The sequence below is a fragment of the Lampris incognitus genome, chromosome 2, assembly GCF_029633865.1.
Source record: "Lampris incognitus isolate fLamInc1 chromosome 2, fLamInc1.hap2, whole genome shotgun sequence".
Classification (NCBI taxonomy): domain Eukaryota; kingdom Metazoa; phylum Chordata; class Actinopteri; order Lampriformes; family Lampridae; genus Lampris; species Lampris incognitus.
Genome location: NC_079212.1, coordinates 85,511,005 through 85,532,837, shown reverse-complemented (window position 1 = coordinate 85,532,837; position 21,833 = coordinate 85,511,005). Strand labels below are relative to the sequence as shown.

The window sequence follows — 21,833 nt, the reverse complement described above, 5'->3', positions numbered from 1 at the left end:
TGAGAAAATGAACCTTAAGAAAAAAAATCTATTGCTCTCTCCTCACCCATGTTTTGGATTTGACTCTCAAAAAGTCAAAGTACCCCCCCCACACACACACATATAAGTTAGGAGTTTCTGAAAACAGGAAGCTTGTGACATGGGTGCAAGAAACTGAGTGCCTTTTAATTGTTTCCTTTGTCTCAGCCAATATAGATGCAGTACTTCAACATCTGCAGCACACAGCCCATCCTCACTCTTTACCACGACCACGTATCTATTTTCCATTTGTGCGCACATGTGTTGGCTCATGTGTACCAAAGTGTGTGGGTGTGCAAATGACTGTTTGTGTGTGTGTGTGGAGGGGGAAAGGCTTGGAGAATCCAGCTGAGGATGTTGGAATTTCCTGCACATTCCTATGCTCCACTGTTAGCTGAGGGGGTCTCGCTAGGGATGACCATGACAGAAGTGATAATTGTAATTGTTTGACTTGTTGTGAGTGTAATTACTATTCCTCAGTGTCAACCCTGGTGCTTTGGGGGAAAACATTTTCCATTTCCCTGAAAAATAAGCCCATCGACCCCACGTGGACGACTGCTCTGATGACATTATTTGCTTTGGCCAGGTTACTGTCGAGGAAAACAGTACCAACTTTTCACAGCATTTAAAATCTCTAAATCAACATGGCTGTTCCCAAATTGTTGTTCACCTTGTAGTACATGTGACTTCATTGTACTTGTGGGTGACTGTTAGACTAAGATATGTACTGTTTATAGTTTCCATAGCTATTGGTTGGAGAAGGTAGTGTGGTGTGGAAGTCTTCGCCTTTTAGACTTATCTCAATGATTTCATGATGATTTTTGATTTGAGTAAGCTGAGCTCGAAGGTAAAAACAGAGAGTGAGCATTAAAAGCAGGTACGTTAGAACCACCAGAACCATTTCTTGGTCTGCAGAACTTCTACACTGATGGAATGAAGCTGGACAAGAAGATATCATCCTGCCACACCGAGTGCCAGGAAATGGCCTGTGTGTTTGCATTTGTGTGAGCCTAGGGGACAGAGATAGAGAGAGAAAACTAGAGAAGGAGAGTGAGTGAGTAAAGTAAAGCAAATGAGCAAGCGAATAAAATACATTTTCACTGAGAAATATTCATATTCATTATGTCATATTCAAGACAAGGCATTTGCGTTGCACTCAAACCAAGTTATGGGAATGTGCACAGTAGATAATCATTTACTGTGTGCCTCCAACCTCCTGGAAGGATAATTAGTACAGACAAGGTTGGCGATGTATTTGTGCTGGTTAACCTTTAGGAGTGTGCAGTGGCCGATGGCGGCTTTTGTATTATTTAATGAGGAAGGGCTGCTCCAAAACCAGGCCGTGAGCTGGTTATGGACTTGAAGCACAAGAGTAATGGGGGGGCGGGTGTGAAGGATTGGGGGCCAGGGAGAGGCTATTGACCTGCAAGTTCTCTTATACCTAAGAGCATGCACATACATACATATGGATTCACATTTTTTATATTATAAACCTCCACAATTTGTCTTTCATGTTTGATTTTAATGGAGGAGACCCCCCTGAGAAGTTTCTTCTACCTATCCATTCATCCATTATCAAAGCTGCTTATCCTGCTCTCAGGGTCGCGGGGATGCTGGAGCCTATCCCAGCAGTCATTTGGCAGCAGGCAGGGAGACACCCTGGACAGGCTGCCAGGCCATCACAGGGCCGACAAACACACACACATTCACACCTAGGGACAATTTAGTACGGCCGATTCACCTAACCTACATGTCTTTGGACTGTGGGAGGAAACCGGAGCACCCGGAGGAAACCCACACAGATACGGTCGTCCACACAGAGGACGACCGGGGACGACCCCAGAAGTTGGATTACCCCGGGGCTCGAACCCAGGACCTTCTTGCTGTGAGGCGTCCACTCTAACCACTGCGCCACCCCACCTTCTTCTACCTAACTATTCCTAAAAACAAACCAATGGACAAACTGTGCATACATGAAAACACAAACAATATAAACGTACGTGAACACATACCCCCCCCCCACACACACACACCTTGCTAGTTTGTGTAATCACAGGCAGATGTTGCTGATGTGATATCATGGTCTGTGTTTGACTGTATTCTTTACTGTGGCTTAGGTCATGCTGTGCTGAGTTCTGTTAACCAACAGTGAACTGAATTATGTTGTAAAATAGTAAATAACAGTATAAACAGTGCAGTATGCACCATAAATGTGCCTCGGTGAGGCTGTGCAGTATTGTATAGCACTCACTGTGCAGGCTGAGGGAGATATTGATGACCCTCTCGTCAGTGAAGCTCTTCAGGTTGGGGATCTTTGCGCACTTGAGATGTGTGGAGGCAGGCGAGTCTCCTACATGTATCCAGCAGACAGTCTCCTGAGCATAGAGAAAGTCCATGGCCGTAGTCTGCTTGGTGCTGGTGGACAGCAGGCTGTGGACTGTGGTACCGCTCAGCGATGTGGCTTGGATGTTCTGAGAGTTGGCGATCAGAAGGACAGGCAGACGATCCACCGGTACTGGGATATAAACACAGGTGCAAAGAGGATATACATGAATATGAGAAATGCAGTACTGCTGAGTACCTGTCAGGGTAGGGTAGGATGTTCTTACCATTCTTAGCCTTGCAGGAGCGGTTATCTGGCTGAGCCAGGTAGCCCTCCACGCACGAACAGCTGTAGGATCCCTCAGTGTTGGTACAGGACTGACTACAGGTCCCATACACACTGCATTCATCGAAATCTGTACCACAGAAGAAATGTAAGGCAAATTTCCAAGTTTATTCTCATTTGCATGGCTATCGAGAGAGGTTACATTAACAGATGCAATTCAAAATGTCTGCCTTTATAAGTGATTTTCCTCTATGAAGTCAAATGGAAAACTGGTCAGTGGGGTGAAATAAATTCTCTTTTCTTCAACACAACTGCATTTATTTCTAGAATATTTTAAAACTACTGCAGATCACACCAAAAGCACCAATGTAAAGCCACCATTTGAGAAAACTGTGACTTTACATTGGTGCTAGGTTGCTGGTGAGGAAATAAGCATAATTAAACTGAAGGGATGTGCAGTTGTTTGTCCCCATTACCATATGGTTTTTATTTATTTTAAGAAGATGGGCATATTTCGCAATGTGTAAGAAACAGTGAAATAACGAGAGAACTGGATATGCATCCAGGAACTCACCTTTGCATGTCTTGCCATCTATGCTGATCTCAAAGCCGTTCTTGCAGTAACAAGCCGGTCCGGCTGCGGTCACCGCACAGCTGTCCTGACAGGCCAGCAGAGTGCAGTTGGAGGCAAACTCTGAAAGCAGAGAAGAAGAGGAGGATAGGTCAGGGGGCAAGGAGGGACCATAGATATATTTTAAAGGTACAATGGGAAGGCCGAGGATACAAAGAGTAAAGACTTATCTGGGGACATGAGTATTTACTCAAAGGAGTTGAATCAAGTGCAACTGGACTTGGTAAATATCCGTGAAGACGTTTCGCCTCTCATCCAAGAGGCTTCCTCAGTTCGTGCCTTCCTGACTAGACCAAGCTAGTCTGACTGGCTGCTGATGAGACTCAAAATTTATCCTCTTTGGAGTCATTGTCAGAGCTATAGATGTCCATGGCTCTTTGTGTCTCGATGTTTTACAACACCCGTCGCTAACAGAGCCATAGATATGAGTGGCTCTTTTGTGTACCGATGTTTGGCCGCGCCCGTCGTTATCTTAGCTATTGATATGCGTGGCTCTCCGGTGCTCCGATGTCCAGCCACGCCCGTCGCCATCAGAGCTGTTGATTTGCATTTGTTTGGCAGCGACAGGAGCCTCCACATTGGGGTTTACAGGAAACCTACACACACAGATCAATATCTACTTTTCGACTCACACCACCCGCTGGAACACAAACTGAGCGTCATCAGACCTCTGCAACACAGAGCTGACAATGTGCCCAGCAGCACTCAGACCCAACGAGAAGAACACAAACACCTGAGGGGAGCTTTAAAAACCTGTGGCTACCCCAGTTGGACCTTCGTCAAAACTGCAACACGTTCCAAAAAGACCAACCAGGTGAGCGATGAGGAGAAAAGGAACAGAAGGAATAGTCATCCCGTATGTTTCTGGGGTCTCCGAGAAACTCAGGAGAATTTTCAACAAACACCGCATCCCGGTATACTTCAAACCCAGCAACACACTGCGACAAAGACTGGTTCATCCCAAAGACCGTGTACCACACACCCAAAAAAGCAATCTGGTGTATGCCGTACAATGCAATGAGGATTGCACTGACCTATACATAGGAGAAACCAAACAACCACTACACAAACAGATGGCCCAACACAGAAGGCCAAACTCCTCAGGAAAAGACTCAGCAGTCTATCTACACCTAAAGGAGAAGACACACTCCTTCGAGGACAGCAACGTACACATTTTGGACAGAGAAGATAGATGGTTTGAAAGAGGGGTGAAGGAAGCCATCTATGCAAAACTGGAAAAACCATCCCTCAACAGAGGAGGAGGTCTGCGACACCACCTATCTCCCACTTACAATGCCGTCCTTTCATCTCTACCCAGGAGACTCAAGAAGCCTAGCCTCCAAGAACAACAGTCGCTCACTAACGGCTCCAACGACTCATGACCACTGAACACTGAAGTCGAAACTAACACCCCCAACGACCGTCGCTGCTGAACAAATGCAAATCAACACCTCCGATGGTGACGGGCCTGGCTGGACATTGGCGCACAGGAGAGCCACGCATATCAATAGCTCCGATAACAACGGGTGCGGCCAAACATCGGTACACAAAAGAGCCACTCATATCTATGGCTCTGTTAGCGACGGGTGTTGGTAAACATCGAGACACAAAGAGCCATGGACATCTATAGCTCTGACAATGACTCCAAAGAGGATAAATATCTGAGTCTCATCAGCAGCCAGTCAGACTAGCTTGGTCTAGTCAGGAAGGCACGAACTGAGGAAGCCTCTTGGATGAGAGGCGAAACGTCTTCACGGATATATACCAAGTCCAGTTGCACTTGATTCAATTCCTTTGGATAACCATGACCTGGATGAATAAGGACATTCACAGACATTAGTATTTACTGTTGATGGGAACAAATGTTTATAAAGGATCAAGCTACTAAGAACCATTGAGTGCCACAACACAATTACCACAAGTTTGAAATTCATATCTGAAGTGGATTTTGTGCACCATTTCTAACCTCATTTACTGTAGGTTTAACTGTTGACTGTTCTGGTTTTGTTATAGTCTCATTTAAACCCAGAAGGCAACCACTGTTCTGCCGACGAGATTATCGAGTATAGATTACAGAGTATAGATTATGACGAATTGATGACTTAATTGATTATGGCTAATGACTATTGCAAACTATTCTCTTCTCTAACATGTCTTTTCTCTCTCTCTGAATGATGTCTTCTCCTTTCTCTTTTTCTGTGTTTGAATGGTGTCATGTGAGTCTCTCTTGCATGCACGTGCAGTCGGTTCTCCTCCCAGGTCTCTGTGGTGATGGTGGTCGCCATTTGGATGCTGCCTCACATAAGTTTTTCTTTTATTACATGATGATGCTGGTCGCGTGGCTTGGGTCCTGGACTGCTCCGTTGGCATGTTGAAACTGCTTGGCATCCTGTGCATCATGTTCTTCATAAATTTTACATCCATTATAATTCTGTTATCCACTTTCAATGTTGTATTATGTAAATTGTGTGAACACAACATCCATTGCACGCTGTACATCTTGGGAGAGAGATCCCTCCTCTGGTGCTCTCCCTGAGGTTTCTTCCTATTTTTTCTCCCTGTTAAAGGGTTTTTTTAGGGAGGTGTTCCTTATCCGATGAGAGAGTCTAAGGACAGGATGTTGTGTTGCTGTTAAGCCCACTGAGGCAAATTTGTAATTTGTGATATTGGGCTATACAAATAAAATTGATTTGATTTGATTTGAAGGCAAGCCCCCAAACTGTTAAATGGATAACAGATAATGGTAATTTTTTTTTTAGTACTTTATTCATCCCCATGGGGCAATTCTTTCTCTGCATTTAACCCATCCTAGCTGTGTAGCTAGGAGCCGTGGGCAGCTGCAGCATCCAGAGACCAACTCAAGTTCTTCTTTCCATTGCCTCAGTCAGGGGCACAGACAGAAGTATTAACCCTAACATGCATGTCTGTGGACTGTGGGAGGAAACCGGAGCATCCCAATAAAACCCACCGCAGACACGGGGAGAATAGCAAACTCCACACAGAGGACAACCCGGGATGACCCCAAGGTTGGACAACCCCGGGATTCGAACCCTGGACCTTCTTGCTGTGGGGCGACGGCATTAACCACTGGGCCACCGTGCTGCCCATATTAACAAAAAGGCTCATATTTATCACAGAATATTGTAATGGAAATTAAGTTGATTTAAAGGCAACAGATTTCAGTTGTCACATACATTAAAATGGCTCTTCTTCTGAGACCACTTTTTTATTCCCCAATTTTTAATCAATAAGCACTGGACCTGAATACATTATCAATGGGGATATGTACAGGGAGGTGGGCTCCGGGGTGTCCTGGTGGATCAGCCAGATATGTGCATATCATCAGAAATTAGAACCAGAAACACTTCGTTGTTTCCCCCAGCCCACAGCAGTGCAACACAAAAGACACAAACACATATCCAAACTAACACGTATATCTAAGCCAACACATATATCTAAACTATCCATCCATCCACTATCCAAACTGCTTATCCTGCTCTCAGGGTCTAAAAAAAAAAAAAAAATTGTCCAGGAGACCGAACGCCAGCTGGGATGACTGTCAGAACTGCCGGTCTGCATGGGCTAGCAGTTAGCTTAGCCTGCCCTGCTTCCACGTCCTGTCAGACCGCCCTCGGTGTCCTCTTTGGGCACAGCTCCAGGCAGGGCCGTGGTCCCTGGGCCCACAGGATGCAGCAGACCAAGCTCAACCAGCCATCAAATGAAGACAAACTTAGACGAAGACTTGGACAAAGACACTGCATGGACGGTACTGGGTGAGGCCTCCGCAGACGTGAATTCGCGCCGCCATCTTCCCACACCGGAAGTGGAACATATCATACAGGGATCGACCTGACCACAGCTTCCCGGGCTCAAATTCAGATCATGGATGTATTATAGAGGATGCCGAATCTAAAAATGGCGCCTGTTCGTTTCTATGAGAATTGCTCGCCGAAAAAGTTTCTGGCTTCCGGATTACTTCCGGGTACATGGAACTGAATATGAATGAATATGAACTGAATATGCGCGGCAGCGTTACTCCCATCGTGCCCCTCGGCTATGAGAACGAGCGAACCGCGTTCAGGATCCGGCGCTGCGCGTTCATGAATGCTATGCTAGCAGACTTGATGGATTAAAAAAAACAGTTCCGTCAAAACAAAGTCTAGCAAGTGACCAATAAATGCGACGGAAAACCACAAACTCAAAGAGAAGGCCCAGCTTTGTGTAATTTAGTCACCTTTAACCTTTGATATGTGTTCATCCGAACAGCGTTCGCTTAACCTAGCAAAGATCCTCGCTCCCGAGACACAACATGACCGCGCGTAGAGTGCTCGTACACAGCCGTGACGTCATGCAGAAAAATATTTTTCTGGGGTTTGGAAAAACTTTATAAAGATTAAAGCCCCATGGCTTAAAAATATACATTACAGAAAGTAATAATTGACCATGATTATAGCTGCAGGGGTCATGTCAACAGTTTTACAGGCGTCTCTTTTACAGTGGTGGTCTATGGGGAAAATGCTTTTTGGGCCGCAGGGGATCTTTTCGCTGCAGTACCGCGAGTGACCACTGGAAAAAAACTGGCAGCAAGGCGGAGCGGCAGCGCCGTATCCAGATCTACTATAATACATCCATGATTCGGATACCCAAGCTTTGCTGCATGTCTCCCCCTACTTTCTTCGTCCACCGTCTCCTGTTCATCTCCACTGTTCCGTCAAATAAAGGTTAATTGAAAAGAAAAGAAAGAAAGGGAGGCGGGCTCTCTGTGTCACCATCAGTTTCCTTGTTTATGAACATCGCGACGCGCGCACACCAAGTGGTTACAGCAAAACCACTGGTTGCTGTCAAAAAATACATGACTGCGTGCTTTGCTAGCAAAACAAAATAGTAAATACTCAAATAAATGCTAATTATTATATTATTAGTACATAGCTGGTACCAGCTATGTCATGTGATAAAGATATGGAAGAAAGTGCTAGGAAGTAATGCATTCAATCAATCAAGTTGCATTTTTTATAGCGCTTTTGACATAAGCAGTTGGCGTCACACAAAGTCAGTGTCGGGCCATGTGGTCTTTTTGTGAAATCTGACAAATGAGAGATGGCATTTAAACTGCTCCTGTTGTTGGAATGAAACCGTGGAAATGAAATAAACCTTATGGGTGTAGAGACGACTTGAGTCAATGTGGTGCCGGTTCTACCTTCTGCTGGAGGCAGCAAATCAGCTGAAGAAGAATCACCACTAGTATTATTATCAAATATGGCTACAGATTTTTGATATTTGATATACTTTAATGATCCCTGTAGGGAAATTACGCTCTGCATTCCCAGATAGCATCCACATGTGGGCCACTTCATGCAATGATGCGGCACTGATGGCCTTCTTCTGGCCCTGACAAAATGGGTGTGAGACTGAAGTGGCCCACATGTATAATAGCAAATATGGGCCTTTTTTGGCAAAGATGCGGCGCTCTTGCCAACATGTAATCTGGATGTGACCCTGAAGTAGCCCATGTGGTAAATGGTGAATATCACCCAAATATGGGCCACCTTTGGCAAACATGTGGCATATGCGGCATTGCTATGGCTTGGTTCTGGCCCAGATCTGGCAAACAGGAGCGGAATGCCCAAGTGCCATCATTCCACACAGTATGTGGGCTGGATGAAAGTGTCGGGTGTGGGACGGGTCCAGGCCGCAGCAGTTTTGCTATCTGGGTTTAAGCCATCCTAGCTGTGTAGCTAGGAGCAGTGGGCAGCCAATGTGCAGCACCCGGGGACCAACTCCAGTTCGTCTTGCCATGCCTCGGTCAAGAGCACAGACAGGAGTATTAACCCGAACATGCATGTATTTTTGATGGTGGGGGAAACCGGAGCACCCGCAGAAAACCCACCGCAGACACGGGGAGAACATGCAAACTCCACACAGAGGACGACCCCCAAGGTTGGACAACCCCGGGGTTCAAACCCAGGACCTTCTTGCTGTGAGGCGACAGTGCTAACCACTGCGCAACTGTGCCGCCATTTGTACATATTTGTACATGGTGTCAAATACAGTGACTTTGCAGGTTGGACAGAAGATGTGGTGATCATCCATCACAGTCCCAGAGATGTGGAGACGCTGCACAGTTCCCTGACAACAGCAGGACTTTTCTTCTAAGAAAGTTTGTTGCCAGATGCTGCTGATCAGGAAACTGGACCCTTTTCTAGAGAAACCCAGAATGTGCCAACACTGTGACCAGCCAGACTTTGGTAAATTTATCAAATGTTCAAAGTGCAAAAACAGATTTCATTAACTGCACACATAAATCAATGGAGACACATGAACAACAATGCAAACAGTGTCTGAAGGGAAATTGATTCAGCTGTTCACAAAAAAAGATTGATTCTTTGATTCAGTCTATTTTGATAAATATTGTGATTGACAGTTTGCATATATTGTACATATTCTATCAATTTGTGTATAAAACACAAACAATGTGGCGTAACATCACCACCAGATAAAAATGCCAACCATTTGAGTGTGTTTTGTGTTGCCCTCTCATAATTTCATAAATTCATTACTGGTATAATTTCTTTTTTCAACACAAATTCAGAAGACGTACAGTAAGCCCACATTATTCCAAAGTACAAGTCAACCATTTCACACGGATACCTCAGATATATTACCCCACAAACAATCCATTTGTCAGACTTCATCAGCAGAGTGGCTGGCTGTGGATGGGTTGTGTATATGCATAATTATGTATGTATATGATATCTGTATATGTATCAGTCTATTTACCTTTCAGCACAACAGACTTGCTGAGATTAACCGGTGCAGCACAGACTATCACCAAATCATCTTGCAAGTCAGCGTGTGTAAGTGGAATAACAGTTGTTAAAATCTGAAAGGTTTTCCATCAGTCAGTGACTCTTTCAGGTAGGAAGATGGCGGCGCAGACTTAGTTTGCGGCGGCCTCACCCAGTACGGTCCACGCAATGTCTTTGTCCATGTCTGTGTCTAAGTTTGTCTTTGTTTGATGGCTGGGAGAGCTGGTGCTGGATCGGCTGGGAGAGCTTGGTCTGCTGTTTCTGGTGGGCCCAGGAACCACGGCCCTGCCTGGAGCTGCATCCATGAAGGAAACACCGAGGGCGGTCTGACAGGACGGGGAAGCGGGGCAGGCTAAGCTAACTGCTAGCCCATGCAGACCGACAGTTCCAATAACACTGTGGGCGGTCTGGCGGCGGCATCGCCTAGCGTTGACTGTGTTTTTGGTGTCATCGTGTGGAGTGCGGGGAGGTGTGTCGAAGGTGTCTGGCTGGGACAGCTGGCGATGGATCAGCTGAGGGAGCTTAGTCTGCTAAATCCAGTGGGCCCAGGGACCATGGTCCTGCCTGGAGCTACAGTCTGTGGAGGGCGGTCTGACAGAATGCGGAAGTGGGGCAGGCTAAGCTAACTGCTAGCCCATGCAGACCAGCAGTTCCAGTCATCTTGGCATACGCTCTCTTGGACAGTGATTTTTTTTTTTGTAGTTTGGGTATATGTGTTCTTGTAGTTCTTGTAGTTTGGGTATATGTGTTCTTGTAGTTCTTGTAGTTTGGGTATATATGTTCTTGTAGTTCTTGTAGTTTGGGTATATGTGTTCTTGTAGTTCGGGTATATATGTTCTTGTAGTTCTTGTAGTTCGGGTATATGTGTTCTTGTAGTTCTTGTAGTTTGGGTATATGTGTTCTTGTAGTTCTTGTAGTTTGGGTATATATGTTCTTGTAGTTCTTGTAGTTTGGGTAAATGTGTTCTTGTAGTTTGGGTATATGTGTTCTTGTAGTTCTTGTAGTTTGGGTAAATGTGTTCTTGTAGTTCTTGTAGTTTGGGTATATGTGTTCTTGTAGTTCGGGTATAAGTGTTCATGTAGTTCTTGTAGTTTGGGTATAAGTGTTCATGTAGTTCTTGTAGTTCGGGTATATGTGTTCTTGTAGTTCTTGTAGTTTGGTATATGTGTTCTTGTAGTTCTTGTAGTTTGGGTATATGTATTCTTGTAGTTCGGGTATATATGTTCATGTAGTTCTTGTAGTTCGGGTATATGTGTTCTTGTAGTTCTTGTAGTTTGGGTATATATGTGTTCTTGTAGTTCTTGTAGTTTGGGTATATATGTTCTTGTAGTTCTTGTAGTTTGGGTATATGTGTTCTTGTAGTTCTGGTATATGTGTTCTTGTAGTTCTTGTAGTTTGGGTAAATGTGTTCTTGTAGTTCTTGTAGTTTGGGTATATGTGTTCTTGTAGTTCTTGTAGTTTGGGTATAAGTGTTCATGTAGTTCTTGTAGTTTGGGTATAAGTGTTCATGTAGTTCTTGTAATTTGGGTATTTGTGTTCTTGTAGTTCTTGTAGTTTGGGTATAAGTGTTCATGTAGTTCTTGTAGTTTGGGTATATGTGTTCTTGTAGTTCTTGTAGTTTGAGTATATGTGTTCTTGTAGTTCTTGTAGTTTGGGTATATATGTTCTTGTAGTTCTTGTAGTTTGGGTATATGTGTTCTTGTAGTTCTGGTATATGTGTTCTTGTAGTTCTTTTAGTTTGGGTAAATGTGTTCTTGTAGTTTGGGTATATGTGTTCTTGTAGTTCTTGTAGTTTGGGTATAAGTGTTCATGTAGTTCTTGTAGTTTGGGTATAAGTGTTCATGTAGTTCTTGTAATTTGGGTATATGTGTTCTTGTAGTTCTTGTAGTTTGGGTATAAGTGTTCATGTAGTTCTTGTAGTTTGGGTATAAGTGTTCATGTAGTTCTTGTAATTTGGGTATATGTGTTCTTGTAGTTCTTGTAGTTTGGGTATATGTGTTCTTGTAGTTCTTGTAGTTTGGGTACATGTGTTCTTGTAGTTCGGGTATATATGTTCTTGTAGTTTGGGTATATGTGTTCTTGCAGTTCTTGTAGTTTGGGTACATGTGTTCTTGTAGTTCGGGTATATATGTTCTTGTAGTTTGGGTATATGTGTTCTTGTAGTTCTTGTAGTTTGGGTACATGTGTTCTTGTAGTTCGGGTATATATGTTCTTGTAGTTTGGGTATATGTGTTCTTGTAGTTCTTGTAGTTTGGGTATATATGTTCTTGTAGTTTGGGTATATGTGTTCTTGTAGTTTGGGTATATGTGTTCTTGTAGTTTGGATATGTGTTTTTGTCTTTGTGTTGCACTGTTGTGGGCTGGGGGAAACTATGTTTCGTTTCATTTCATGTGCACAGGTGCATGAAATGAAACGACAAATAAATGTTGGAGTCTATCCCAGCAGTCATTGGGTGGCAGGCGGGGAGACACCCTGGACAGGCCACCAGGCCATGGGACACACACACACACACACACACACACACACACACACACACACACAGGGACAATTTAGTACGGCCGATTTACCTGACCTAAATGCCTTTGGACTGTGGGAGGAAACCAGAGACCCCGGAGGAAACCCACACAGACACGGGGAGAACATGCAAACTCCACACAGAGGATGACCCAGGGCGACCCCCAAGGTTGGACTACCCTGGCTTGGACCACGGACCTTCTTGCTGAGGCAACTGCACTAACCACTGCGCCACCGTGTCGCCCTGACTATTCATGTGCCCAAAAAATGATACATCACCTACTCACCTTGAAACCTCAACAGAATCATCAGTCTCACACAACACAGAATCTACCTTGCTGAGAGAGTCATATCAACACATCAGCAGATACATCTGATTATCATCTGCGTAACTATGGTAATCCATGTTGTTGCTCTGAAGAATTGGGCCTAAAGGCAGCATGTACAGATTAAACAGGAGAGGTCAGAGAACTGATCCCTGGGGGATTCCACATGCCATAGCCGCTCTATCAGATTCATAATTGCCAATGGTGACAAAGTAACTCCGGTCTTCTAAATAAGACCCGAACCAATTAATTAAGGGCTGCTCCGGAAAGTCCTACCCAATGTTCCAGCATGTCCAACAGTATTGTGTGATCTACAGTGTCAAACGCCGCATTGAGATCAAGTAAAACCAGAACGGATATTTTACCCGAGTCAGTATTCAGCTGTATATAATTTAACACTTTTATCAGAGCTGTTTCAGTACTGTGGTTAGGTCGGAAACCTGACTGATATTTGTCAAAATGAACATAAAACACCAAACCAGTCTGAGATTAATTGGTCACACAAGTCAGTTTGCCAAGACACACACACACACACACACACACACACACACACACACACACACACACACACACACACACACACACACACACACACACACACACACACACACACACACACACACACACACACACACACACACACTTCAGAGTGGCACAACTTACTCCATGGAGGTGGGGTACGAGGGGCCAGGAAGGGAGGTGATAATTTCTGTCTATTAGGCACCCCTTTTTCGAGATGAGAGAAATAAAACCACACTAAGAGATGAAGCTTGTTTGCCTTCCACAGCTCTGATAAGGACTGCTGCATGCAAAAGGAAAACACACACACATCAGTAGTATTGCCATGTTGCAGTTAGTTACTGGCTACCCTGCTATTTAGCTTGGTGGAGCACCTTTTAAGGACACAAGTTACTGCGTAAAACCATAAAGTCACTTTCAGTTCCTTGCATTGCAGTAAACATAATGAATATCACAGACATGCTTAAGGAACGCTATCACGCCCCCTGCATTCCTAACACCTGCTGGGAGCACCGTGGTTTGGATTACGGTGTTGATGGGACTTTTCCATAACAAGTCAGACTAGTGTGCAGCCCAGATGTGTTTACAAAATCAACACCAGCAATTATGCAAACAAGCCGGCATGACATATCAGGCAAACATGCACAGAAAACGCCTTATTTCAGCCCAAAATGTAAACCACTTAATATGGAGGACCCCCCCCCCACACACACACACACAAATACACTGAGGCATGTGACCCTCCCCCCCGGAAGATGAGAGCTGTCCTGGTGAGACATATGTGGGCGGGCACATACAAGAACACAAGTGCGTGCCTCAAACCCCAGCCAACATGAAAAAGAGTGCATGGAAAGTGCATGAAAATTTGATGTCCTCCCCCACTGCCCCCCCTCCCTCTCCAAGTTGCTCTTATACATAATTCATCTGAGCTTTCTCCTCCCCTGTGAAAGCACAAGGAGGGTAGATGGGCAGTCAGAAAGGGACACGGCGGAGTAAAGGTGGTGACAGAGGGACGCACAGGAAACCGCGCATGGCGAGGAACTGAAGAAGATGGTGTGTTTACTCTTGAGTTTTGAGCTGGTTGCATACTGGGCTATACAAATAAAACTGACTTGACTTGACTTGACATGACATTTAGGCAAAGACGCACATGAATAAACCAGCAATCAATCACGCTCAGAACCATTTTAAACCCGCAGGTGGCGGTAATGCGACACTTTGGATTCTAACTAGCATTAAAAACGAAAGAAGAAGAAGACTCGCTGAAATTCTTGTGATCCGACGTGGCTATGGAGCAAAACAAACATACGGACATTTGAGTGCAGCGTTTCATGAACAAAAACACTACAAAACTGTAATTGTTTTGTTGTTCCTATATTTCAGGAGACAGCTGGCTGCAGACGTCACTGAGGGAACATAGGCCCCGCCCACTCAGCATCACTCTCGTTGGCTGCTGTGGATTTCTGCTACAGGGCCCATCACGTGAGAAACTTTAAACTGTTTGAATTTAAATTGTTTTCAATTTACACTAATTTCAGCCAGCAAAACAGCAGCCCCCCCCCTCGGATGTCCTTCCTGTTTTAAAAAGGATGTGACTGGCTGCCCTTTAGTACGTCACTAACCCCCCCCCCCCCGTTTCTGTTGAAGTTTGACCTTTCAGTTCTTGAATTATTAAAAAACAAGCTTTCTAGTCATGACACCTGCTAGGCTTTCACTTGATCGAGGTCTCTCTCCGCTGCCTGCAGTCCACCGTTTGGCCAAAGGTTTAAAGTTAGTGGCACAATCAGACCTAAAGTGTAAACTGGCAAGAGTCACGACAGCGCTCCAGCACGACAGAGCATGATGGGAAACGTGCACTGAGTTATAGCATGATGGCTATCATATCCACTCTCCACCACCACGGACGACAAATGAAATTAATGAAAAAACTTGCTTCCTAAGCTCAGAAACACCTCTCAGTTATAAAGAAGGTAAACATGGCTGATCCCAACCGCATGATCATAATCTCATCAATTTCGAAATCAGCACTGTATTGTTATGTGCAACAGTTAATAAGTTAATTAGTTAGTTGATTGGTTGGTTTATTGTCCCGGGGGGGGGGGATTCCTTTCCAGAGTACTGTACATCACAGGGAGAATCCCATTGTATTTAAATGGTTTATGGAGTTGGGTCTTTATGGAAAACACACTAAGTAAGCCATGTGCTATGACACCACAACCCATGTGGTTTAACACAAAGGTTGGTGCAATCCCTCATCATCACAATCCATTCTTACAGCCAGTGCTGCCTATGATGTTCGGAGCACTCCGGCACTGTGTACACAGACAGGGTGCAGGATAAGATGTTATACATAGCAGCAGCGCCACACTAGTATTGTGAACAAAAGAGTGGAATGTATGGCAGAATGGCAGTATTTGCATGTGCATTTGTACAGTTAAACTATTTAAAGAGTGAATAAGTCACAGGAGGAGAGGTCTAAAGTTTAGGAGATAATGCCGATTTCGATTCCAACCAAAGTAAGACTAATACAGTGTGACACATTAAGACATATGCCCACTGCACTCAGAATACTGTGTCACATTTTATTCCGTTTATTTCGAACATTAAAAAAAAATTGGTGGACAATGACTAACGTGTGCGTTACTAGGTTTGTGAGAGTGTGTGGTGGTGATACCTCTGCAGTGGGGTCCCTCATCCCAGCCATCAGTGCAGTCTGGGACACCGTTGCATAATTTACTCATGTGGATGCACAGCTCTGTGCCCCCACACTGGTACTCATTCGGGGGACACCGTGACACACGACTGTGTGGACCTGAAACACAAACAATGCATTTTGGTGAACTTAAAACTAAGGGCAGACAGGAAGCAGTGCCATGTGTGCTGATATAAAGACAAACTGTGCTGTTTTACAAAATGTATAAGGTTTCCTGTCTCAATGACTCCAAGCCAGTACCACTGACCTAATTTATAATGAGGTTCTTTCAGCCCCTGGTACTGTCCTACTCCAAATGGGCCATGGATTTGAGACCCACCCCCTGCTGCAGTTTTGAGTAAGAGAGTGAAAAGGGGTCTACACTTTGTCCTGGAAAGCCTGGACACCAGCGACTCCTACGAACCTGATTGCTGACTTCATCTCCATGGTTATGGAGGTCCTGCCACTGAGCCTTGGGCTTCATGAAAGTCAAAGGGCTCTCAGGGGAGATGGAAACCTTCTTTTCAGTGCCCCTTGTTTAAGGGCCCAGGTAGGGCAATAAGAATGTATGCTCTCCCACCCTCTCCATCCAATGACTGTACCTCCTTCTGCTTTCAGTCCATCAGACTGCTTAAGTTTGTAGGTAACTCAGCCATTGTCCATCTCATTATCCCAACAATGAGGAGCCCATGAGAGATGGCCCGGATTGGGTCTTAAGCAGGGGTCAAATTGGGATTTGTGAGGTGGGGGAGCCCTGATTCAGAGGTGTTGGCAGATGCATGCTGAACATATTTTTTTATTAATAGTATACAGGCCTATAATACATTATAATACATATAAACAGTATGCCAAGCCTTTAATTATCTGTCTTGTAAACAAAAGTATTAAAAGCTATTCAGAATAAATACAAGAACTGAAAATTTCCAAAAGAGGTCAACATTTTATTTTTCTCATTCCTATCCAAATGTAGTAGAGTCCATATCATCTTAAGTGTATCAGATCCCAGAGGGGTTGATTTGAAACCCGTCTCTGTCTGGATGTTTAAAACTGGCTTGCGTGAAAAATATCTGAAGATGATGATCACACATGCTGGTTCATGAGGAAAATACACATCACATTGAAATTCTGTTAACAAATGAAGAAAGTTCTTAATTAGGGTATTGGGCCATGTGGGTGTCACATGAGAGAAAGCTGTGCAGACCGGCCTCTCATGTTTGTGGCCTGAACCGCTTGCACTATGGACAGCGTTGCCAGATGGGAAATATTAAACTATATTGTGCCACAGCATTAAATGTTTCTATTTCACATGAATGATCCTACATAACGAAGCAAAGAAAGATCATTCATTCATTCATTCATCATCAGCCGCTTCTCCGGGGTCGGGTTGCGGTGGCAGCAAGCTAAGTAGGGCACTCCAGACGTCCCTCTCCCCAGCAACGCCCTCCAGCTCCTCCTGGGGGATCCCAATGCGTTCCCAGGCCAGATTGGACATGTAGTCCCTCCAGCGAGTTCTGGGTCTACCCCGGGGTCTCCTCCCAGTTGGATGTGCCCAGAAAACCTCCAACGGGAGGCGCCCAGGAGGCATCCTAATCAGATGCCTGAACCAGCTCAACTCGCTCCTTTCGACGCGAAGGAGCAGCGGCTCTACTCCGAGCTCCCTCTGGATGTCCGAGCTCCTCACCCTATCTCTAAGGCTGAGCCCAGACACCCTACGGAGGAAACTCATTTCAGCCGCCTTGTATCCGCGATCTCACCCTTTCGGTCACTACCCAAAGCTACCCATAGGTGAGGGTTGGAACAAAGACTGACTGGTAAATTGAGAGCTTTGCCTTCAAGCTCAGCTCCCTCTTCACCACAATGGTCCGGTACAACGTCCGCATGACTGCTGATGCTGCACCAATCCGCCTGTCAATCTCCCACTCCATCCTACCCTCACTCGCGAACAAGACCCCGAGATACTTGAACTCCTTCACTTGAGGCAACAACTCATCACTGGTGTTGATATGTGATTTTACAAACTTAGCAACGACCTGCAGACAAGTTTGATGCCGCCTGTTTAGTTGGTGAAGGAGTTTCGCCCCCAGAGGAGGCAATAAACCTTTGGTTCAGTGTAGAAACAGGGGACTTTCTGACATTCTAAAGATTAATGTGAATTAGCAAATATTGTCTAACTAAAACCTCATTCATGGAAAATATCTAATGAATTCAAATCACAATAGCTCAGCAGCTACAGCCGCTCCCATGAGGCCACGGCACGGATCCAGTCTTCCAGCGACTGCCAGGAAGGACCTGACATGCTTTAAAATGACCCCAAATTACACATCTACAGTCCAACTTGTTGATCCCAATCCACACATCACTGAATGTATAAATTTAATTTAATCCAAACTCGGCATCCTATCTGGTTGCTCAGGCATACCTGCCCACGCTGTTGTGTTTGAATCAGACCACAACATAGCAGATTTTCAAGGGTCCATCAAATTCTTTCAAAAATAGATGTGTGTAGCGATACTTTGATTAGCATGTTTATACAATTCCCAGGGCTGTGGTATTTTTACTTTATTGTTTGTTTAAGTATATGAATTTACAAAGTGTGTCTGTAACTGGGCATCATAAATCGAGCTCAACACACTAAACTGCCGGCAATAAGTGTGACATGAGGAGAATCTCTTGCTGCTGAGCTCCTGGCAATCAACGACTCAGTCGTCCACACAGCTGATGTTACATTACTGGAGATCAAGCATACACAAAATCCTCACACTGGAGGACATCACTTCCTGTTCACCAAGAAGTCTTAACAGGCTCAACTGCCATCCAAGTGAAAAAAAGTAGAGTCTGCACACTTTTTCCACTCGCACCATGTTTAATGGAAAGATCGATGCTTCCACCCCACGAAGATCCACGTCAAGACTATTCATGAATCAGCTCACCCTTATATAGACATGTTGATAGCTGGACATATCGACAAAAGCCAGAAGAGTTAATGATAAGATCACATGCGCCACAGGCGTAATGAGTCAGCGCCGGGCCCCAGTGCATGATGGTCAGAGGGCTCCGGCCTGCCTATGTCAGATGTAACATAACATCATGTCAGTAGTGAATGAAAGAAGTGAAAGCATACAGCTTTAAAACAAACAGCAACAGTGAAATGCGCTGCACAGTTGACACCTGTATGAAGTGATGACTAGGAGAACAGACAGCCGTGCCGTGCCCCACAAGAGGAGTCATGAGAGCAAGGCCAAGACAGTGATAGACCAGCCTACTTAATCAGGAATCAGGAACAATTTATTGTCATTTCTTTCATGTACTTTCTCTCCCCTGAAAAGTGAAGTGCCCACAAATGGACAAGCAATTAACAGCGATGATGATGAAGAAAATAAATTACAAGAACTATCTAGAATGTAATGAAAATAAATGAAAAATATTTAAAAGGTCTTAAATCAAAAGACTCTTAGTCATGGTGTGAATTGTAGAAATCCAACACGCTTCCCTCCTCCACAGTGCAGTATTCATATACCCTACCCTACCCTAGGTAGCAGAGTTACCCGTTCAGTGCCATATATTTCAGTGAGGAAACACAATGTATAGTCAGTACAACATGTGCTGCCATGGGTTTTCCAAGATCACTAGTCCTAATGTCACCCTATTGTTCAGAAATTATTGGTTTGAATGACTTGGATGATTTTACCAATGTATGCCAGCCCACAAACACATTTCATCATATAAACAATGTGCCAACCAATCCAAAATCTCAGATGTTTAATTCCGCACCTTCTGTAACTATGTTCTTTAGCTCTGCACCAGGCACCATAAAACAGCTCAGTGGCTGCAACTGTATGACACCAGGACGAACAAAAAGGTAGGAAAAGTTGCCAACAAGTCAGCACTTCCAGGCTTCCATCTGTCCCAAAGCTGTCCTCTGCAGGACAGCATTGTTTCAACACCCACACACACAATCTCTCCAACATACACATACACACCCACACACACATACCCACTATCTCTGAATGTTTCCTCTCCACCCAACCCAGCAGACTGCAAACCCAGCTACTGTCACCATTTGTGGTGACTCGAGTGGACTTTGCTCACTTTTTAAGCTGAACTACTTCATCTTCACAAGCCTGTCACTCACCTCATACCTCTTCACTATACAGTGTCAGTAACAGAATTTTAGTATTTTCTAAGAGCCTCAAATAATACATACAAAGAAGAGAGTGAATAAGTCCTTTCATGGTCACATTGGCCCCCCACCTAACATCTCCTTGAGATGTCCACCTACTGCTGGGTCTTAAATATACAGCCTACCAGATAGGACATGTTTGTACACTCATACCAGTTTATACATGGAGGACGCTGTGCATCATTTCAATTGCACTGCCCTTTTACACCACATACACATTTGATGGTCATTCAAGCAATACCAGAACAAAGTCTACATGTTTGACTTTACAAATAAAGTTAATAAAAAAAAAATCAGTCATGTCTGCTTGGGGTATACTGCCATGTTTGCTCATCCCTTTTATTCCTCTTAACGCTTGTTGTTTATTCCTCTAACCCTCCTTCATGCTCCCGTCCTGCACTCACAGCAGCATTACATTCGTCTTTCCTCCCCCGTCTCTCTCCAGCCTCTCAACAAGGCAAACCACAGGGCAGGAATCCCAGGAACCGCTGTGGCAGCCGGAGGAAGCTGGTGGGAGTTACCAGACATGCTGTTATCCTGGCTGTGATTGGACAAATGACTACCCTCTCCACATCTACATAACACACACAGACAAACACACACATCCACACAGCCTGCTGGGAAGTCACTGACAGCTAGTATGGGTTAGTTGGGAAGTGCCGAGGGAAGACGGCCTAAGCCCTGAGGATGAAAGAGATGGAGCGGAGCAGATCTTGGGGTTTATATGAGGTTAGCTAAAGCTGCTTTCTCCAGGGTATTAATCTATGTAGCTTCAACCCAACAGGTGTCTGATTATGTTGCTATGAGCTTGCACCAAGCAGAACAAGCTTTTTTCCTTAATCATCTTTTTCAGTGTGTTTGGCTGCTCGAGCCAGCTCTTCCGGCTTTGATGTGGCTCTGCAAAAACACAGTCTAATGATGAAGCAAATCACATTAGAAGTGCCAACCGTTCCAAAAGAAAAAAAAATCCCACCAAGTCCCAGTTTGTTACCCAAAACATGATGCAGTAAATCTCACACTCACATCCTGTCTACGTCTCTGATTGAATTTTCTCCTGATGCTTTATTCCATAATGATGTCACCATGCTGGATAACATGCTGGACAACATGCTGGATAACATGCTGGATAACATGATGGATAACATGCTAGACAACATGCTGGACAACATGCTGGATAACATGCTGGACAGCATCCTGGACAACATGATGGATAACATGCTGGACAACATGCTGGATAACATGTTGGACAAAATGCTGGACAACATGCTGGATAACATGCTGGATACCATGATGGACAACATGCTGGATAACATGATGGATAACATGCTGGACAACATGCTGGACAACATGCTGGACAACATGATGGACAACATGCTGGATAACATGCTGGATAACATGCTGGACAACATGCTGGACAACATGCTGGATAACATGCTGGACAACATGCTGGATGACATGCTGGATAACATGCTGGACAGCATGATGGATAACATGATGGATAACATGCTGGACAACATGCTGGATAACATGCTGGACAA

The 21,833-nt window shown here is 44.6% G+C and overlaps 1 protein-coding gene across 2 annotated transcripts in view; it reads right to left on the bottom strand.

The window, feature by feature from the left end:
- LOC130106812 (low-density lipoprotein receptor-related protein 1-like) overlaps nt 1–21,833 on the bottom strand; it is a 187,923-nt gene that overhangs the window by 118,160 nt on the left and 47,930 nt on the right. For both annotated transcript variants that reach the window (XM_056273068.1, XM_056273069.1), the window contains exons 3-6: nt 16,098–16,235; nt 3,201–3,320; nt 2,628–2,756; nt 2,270–2,533 (exon numbers count right to left, since the gene is read on the bottom strand). In XM_056273068.1, the coding sequence (XP_056129043.1) occupies nt 2,270–2,533; nt 2,628–2,756; nt 3,201–3,320; nt 16,098–16,235 (651 nt within the window). The remainder of the gene's footprint in view (nt 1–2,269; nt 2,534–2,627; nt 2,757–3,200; nt 3,321–16,097; nt 16,236–21,833) is intronic.